Below are 6,279 nucleotides of genomic sequence, written 5' to 3'. Positions count from 1 at the left end.
CATGCACAGTGTGGTGATAAAACTTTGTTAGACTAAAGCACTAGATTTTCTTGGAGACTTGAAGCTAACGGTATAATAGTCTTTGTATGACTTATAGGTCACCGATTTAAGCTGTGAAAATATACACTAATGACTGCATTAAGGTAGCCAGTTTACGTCATATTTCTTGGGATGCAGCTCTTCCCAAAACCCTGCGTGAATACGGAATGCCTTGTGCACCGTACCGCCCAGGGAGCTAAAGCACCAGTAGTAGAGCTAGAGTTCCTTACGGATCTTCAAACTCAATATATTTGGTTCAAACTCTGTAATCTGTATTTATCTTAATAAATTTGAATATGTAAGAATTAATAGTTTAACTTAAAATAAAGACTAGAAACCCGAACTCATAAATTTTAAATCCTGATTTCACGATCTCCAAAGCACATTTATAGTGTGGTGACAAAAACTTTGTTAGGCTAAAGAACTTATACAGTGGTGAAAAAAAATTCTTTTGGGAAGGAGTCCCCACTTGCTGTTGGATTTATATAGAGGTTTTGATTTCGATATTCTATGGCATTCGTTTTTTCTTCTTAATTTTGGTGAGAGTTACTTTTAACTAGTTAGTGCAGGCATGTAGACGGCGTTTATGTTAACCAAAAGAATTTAGAAGTTAATTCTTTTGGTTAACATAATTCTAAATTCATATTGACTATTTGACTTTTAACACTTGGGCAATGAAAAGCATAGGACATGATATTGCGATGAAGTAACATAATAACATGTCAAATAAGTATATCTTTTATTAGTCAATAAAATTTATTTACTCAATTGGAATAAAAACTTGATGGACCAGTAGTATGCTCCTCCGTTTATACTATGATGCGGAGGAATTCTACATCTGGAAGTTAATGATTACATTAATTTGCCAAAAAAGAAATACTAAGTTCTTTAAAAATCATAGTATCCTACATTCATATTATTAGTAATTCTTAATTATAAGAATATGTACCAAGTAGTTACTGTTTTATCTCTCGTTAAATATTTTACTGAAATAATACTTCACTAATTGGAACAGTAATGATAGATTTATAAAAAAGGTAATAATAATTTTTTATTTTCTAAAATATTAAATATTTTGAAACAAATTTAATTTGCTAAAACCACTAGATTTGGGAGTTAAGGGAGTAATTTTCATCAAAATGAAAAAAAAAGATTTTCCAATTATTTCTGAAGTTACTTCTTTTATACAAATTCCCTATTTATAATTTATATTAAATATTTCAACAGTCCTAAGACATTATTATCAACTTTTATAACTCAAAATATCATCAAAAGAACAAGTTTATAACATGCACTTCTATCTTGTTGGATTAGGATTAACACATACAGGGGCGAAGCAAGCTACGTTAACCACCCTTCGCCGAAAAATTATACTCCGTATAAGGTAAAATATTACTTGTTATTGATTAAAAATAGACTTTGAACACCCTTACATAACTCACTAACAAATGTTTGAACACCCTTGTTGAATTTCCTGGCTTCGCCACTGACCATGTATACCTACTTACTTTTGCAGTACAAGATAATTCAAAAATAACATTTCAAAAGAAGTATTTTTTTTCTTCCAAACGCAGTCCATGGAAAATACCCAATAATCCATATCGAGTAGGTCACTTCTTTAATCAGTGAGCTACCTTGAATTTTTTCATTATACTTTTTGCTTTTCTTTTGTAATTGCAATTTTTAACAGTAGGTCGCCTATGTAAACAACGACCTGTTGCCTTAAAAAATTTCAGCCTTTTCTTTTTGGCCCCCAAAAGCAGATTCTTTTTTTTCAACCAGAAGTTTTTTAACAATAGGTCGCCTGTAAGGTGAAGATAAATTTTTAATTTTTTCTTAAAAAGCATATCTTTCCTTTACAGGAATTCCAAATTTTAATATATATCACATGATTCAACTAATATTAAGACACTATTATCAATTTATAATACAAAAGCATCACCAAACTGTGTTTGTGCCGTATCATTCACCTTGTAGATGAACCATACATACATACTTTTGTACTCAACTTAATAGTCAAAGTTAAATTAAAATAATTTCTCAAGATTAATATTTTTTAATGACGCAAGTCTAACATCACAGTGTGGCTTGACACTTGTTTGGATTTTGGCTCTTCACATTTTCTCATGGACTGCTCAAATGTAGACAATTTTGTAGCTTTTTCTCCTACTGTGAACATGCATGTCCTACAATTTAGTGTCTTCATTCCAAAATGCTTGTCGTACAATAGGTAAGGCTTTCTTATGAAGCCTTAACTATTTACCTCACTAAGGGAAAAAGATGTAACTCCCATATAATAATTGGACAAGAAAGTGAAAATATAAAAAGAAATTATGAGAAGAAAACTTGCACCTTATCCCATTATTCGTTGAATTAGCATCGAATTTAAGGTTTTAACTTTATGAATTTAATTTCGTAATTATATTTTAATCCATTTGATTTAATTTATTGTGTTCAAGATCAAGTTTTTTGTTTGTATGCTACAGCCTACAAGTATTTTGTACCTATCACTGCAAAAATTCCTCCTTACTGACTAAAAACCCACCAAATTAATTAGGTGAAAATTTTCACATGCACACACGTGAGAACCTTATTTGTGAAACATGAAAATATGAAGCAGAAAAAGTTCTGCCTCTAAAATGTGCACAAGAATATAATCTGTGATAGACTCACTTACCGTATGATATTTTTGGAGTGTTATGGGATGATTTCTTTCTTTATTCATTGTTTTCAGTTTCAATATAATGCTTGTTATTGGCCTCGTTTACAGGTCAGAGAGATGTAAACCCAATGAGTCATCACCATATATTTCGACCAATTATTTTGATTGATAGTATCGAATTTGAGAATGACTTTTCTCTTTGGCTCTATTGACAATTTTGAGTATCGTTATGACTTTTTTTTTTCTTCATATCTAAATGCTCTCTTCCTTGTCCACTTTTATTCTCTTGCTTCCTTTTTTTTTTAATGGAAAGTTGTCAACACTACAAGAAAACAGGACATTAGTTATGGAATTTAGCTTGGATACACATATCCCTAGCTAATATGCACCTTTAGCTAGGAATTTAGCTAGAAAAGTCATATTTCCTTGCAAATGTTTTCGATTAAGAATCTAGTCATAATATAGATAGGAATTAGCTAGGGACCATTCCTTGCTAAAACATAGCTAGAGATTTTCCCAAACCAAAGTTATAGCTAATTTTTAGGGGGAATTCTAATTTGGCGCTAAATTAGATTTTTCCAAAAGATCATAGGTTAGATAGGGACATAGTCCGTAGCAAATCCCTAGCAATGTGTTAGCAAGGAAAGTCTCCTAGCTAAGCTATAGCTAAATGTTAGAGGGAATTCTATTTTGGCGCTAATTATTTTTCCTAAGGAACTTTATTTGTTAGCTAGGAATATATTCCGTTGCTAATCTCTAGCTAAAAAGTAGCTAAGGATGTTTCCTTGCCAAATCTATAGCTAAACTTTAGCGGAAAATTCTAATATGTTACTAATATTTTGTTTAGCTATGGACGGATCCATGTTAATCTCAAGCAAATTATTATTATTATTATTATGGCAATTTATTAATTACGAATGTTTAAATATAAAAATTTATCAAAATTGGTGTGGCCACAACCCACATATTTAAAATAATTTTTCTATATATAATTAAAATGATGACTTTGTCCCGTCATTATTTCTTATCCTATCTCACCATCCTAATTAAATTTGTGGAGAATTCATCTAGAATATCTTTTAGGAGATTTAGAAATAAAATACCTTTTCGTGAAAGAATCCAGATTAGCTATCTAGCAGAAAGGTGTAGCTAATTTATAGCAATTAAAAATAAGTCCGTTGGTGTTTAAAATCTTTAGTAATATTATTTTAATAGAATTCTGTATCTCAAATCCTTAAAAACCGCTAAACATCCACGAACTCTTCATCCCTCTAAACCCTCAACTATCATCTTCTAATTCAGTGAAGGGAGACAACTTGCTATCGCTGTCGCTTGTAAGCTTCTAGTAAGAATTTCTCTGGTACTTAAAGCATCTCTGCAAATAGGTCTTTTCGTGAGTGTTTAATTTATCGTGAGTGATCAATACCTTTCTAGCACCAGGAATTCTTGTCGTCGTTTAATTTAGCATTAACTGTGAACTAAGAGAGAACAATTCCCCCAACGATTCATATTTCTTATCTTATTATAGAACTGAACTTTCAATAATGTGATATAAAGTGCTTCTACGTATATGTATTGTTTGGTTTCTGCTGATTATTAGATTGTTGTCCTTATATTTTTATTGAACAACTATTTCTGGGTTTGAGAAAAAAAATAATGAAGATATATTGTTCCTATGGTTAACCGAGTAAAATTATTTTCAAAGAGGGCAACATGATAACTGAAGAAGAATGAAATTAATATAATCTTATATTTTTAATATATGATAGGGGAAAAAAAAGAAGCTTATGTTCCCTTTGTAAGTTTACTAGTAAACAAAGCTGAAGTGATATACTTTTTAAAATAAATAAACTCCACTTACAAACATGTGTTTAATAGAAAACAGAGGCAACCTCTACTAGTTCTCTTCTCTTTACTCTTCCAGATTTGGTGCTATTAATCTACTTAAATTGGTGAACTCTTCCGGATTTGGTGCTATTAATCTGCTTAAATTGGTGAAATAATTAATATATTATAAAGTACTCAAATAGTGTTTCTGTTTTGTCATTGTTTGATAGATAGGAAGTATGAGTTCCTTTAGAACTGATCGTATATGGATGTATAATAGACTAGTGCCTAGTCGAAAAGGAGTCACTACTGAGTTCCTAGAGGGTGTGCAGGGATTTGTAGAGTTTGCATTAATGCAACATGACTTCGTTTCTAATGGAAGTATAAGGTGTCCATGTTCAAGATGTAGAAATATTAGTGGGTTTCTTGAACCTCATGATGTTAGAGCACATCTGTACAAGCATGGTTTTATGCCTAACTATTATCAATGGGAATCACATGGGGAGCCTTTTATACCAATTTTTAGACCTCAACCTAGTAGGAATACAGAAAAAGAAATAGGTCCTGAGATAACAATAGAAAATCAGTATCGCACTATGGTATTGGATGCAATTGGTCATAGTTTCAACTTTGAAAGTGATGGATTTAATTTGGATGGTGAAGAAGAACAGCCTCCTACTCGAAATGCTCAAGAATTTTTTGATATGCTAAAAGCTTCAGAAGAGCCATTGTTTGATGGATGTGTTAATCATTCTACGTTGTCAGCGGTCTGCAGGCTACTGAACATTAAGTCCGAGTTTAACATGAGTGACAATTGCTATAACCAAATTTTGCTATTTCTGAAGGAGCTCTTACCTGAAGATGCTAAGTTACCTAACGATTACTACAGGACTAAACAAATGGTTGCAAAACTTGGGCTAGGATATGAAAAGATAGATGTATGCAAGACAGGTTGTATCATATATTACAAGGGTAATAAAGATAAAGTGAATTGTCCAAAGTGTGGTCAACCACGTTATAAGCCTAAGAGAGGAGGCAATGGAAGGCAAAAAGATGTTGCATATAAAGTATTACGTTATTTTTCTATAACTCCGAGATTACAAAGGTTATATATGTCAACAAAGACTGCTGAAAATATGATATGGCATTGGAAATCTCGTCGAGAACCCGGGGTAATGAGTCATCCAAGTGATGGAGAGGCATAGAAAAAGTTTGACCAATGCCATTCTGGCTTTGCAGCTGAGCCTCGAAATATTAGGCTTGGACTTGCAGCTGATGGGTTTAGTCCATATGGGCAGATGGCCCATCCTTATTCTTGTTGGCCAGTAATCATTACACCATATAATCTTCCATCTAGAATGTGTATGAGTAGCCCGTACATGTTCTTAAGTCTTCTCATTCCTGGTCCAAAAAGTCCCGAAAAGAATATAGACTTATACTTACAACCTCTTATTGATGAATTGAAGCAATTATGGGTTGATGGGGTTGAGACTTATGACTCTTATAAAAAATAAAATTTTTAAATGCGAGCTGCACTTATGTGGACTATCAATGACTTCCCAGCTTATGGAATGTTGTTTGGTTGGAGCACCCATGGTCATTTGGCATGCCCTTGTTGTAAGGTATAATCAGGAAAGAAGCGTGAAATAATTTTTCTCAGAAATATGTGGCTATAAAAAATAAGTATGTATAATCGATCTGGTCTAATAAAATTTAATTAAATAATATATAAAATAATTTCAATCCAAATG

The 6,279-nt window shown here is 32.1% G+C and overlaps 1 protein-coding gene across 1 annotated transcript; it reads left to right on the top strand.

The window, feature by feature from the left end:
• Nucleotides 1–4,767: 4,767 nt before the first annotated feature.
• LOC104094019 (uncharacterized) lies at nucleotides 4,768–5,733 on the top strand. The gene has a single exon (XM_009599872.2). The coding sequence runs from the start codon at nucleotides 4,768–4,770 to the stop codon at nucleotides 5,731–5,733; it is 966 nt and encodes a 321-aa protein (XP_009598167.2).
• Nucleotides 5,734–6,279: the final 546 nt, after the last annotated feature.

Source organism: Nicotiana tomentosiformis, chromosome 7 (assembly GCF_000390325.3).
Source record: "Nicotiana tomentosiformis chromosome 7, ASM39032v3, whole genome shotgun sequence".
NCBI classification, from domain to species: Eukaryota; Viridiplantae; Streptophyta; class Magnoliopsida; order Solanales; family Solanaceae; genus Nicotiana; species Nicotiana tomentosiformis.
This window is presented reverse-complemented; position numbering and strand designations above follow the sequence as displayed.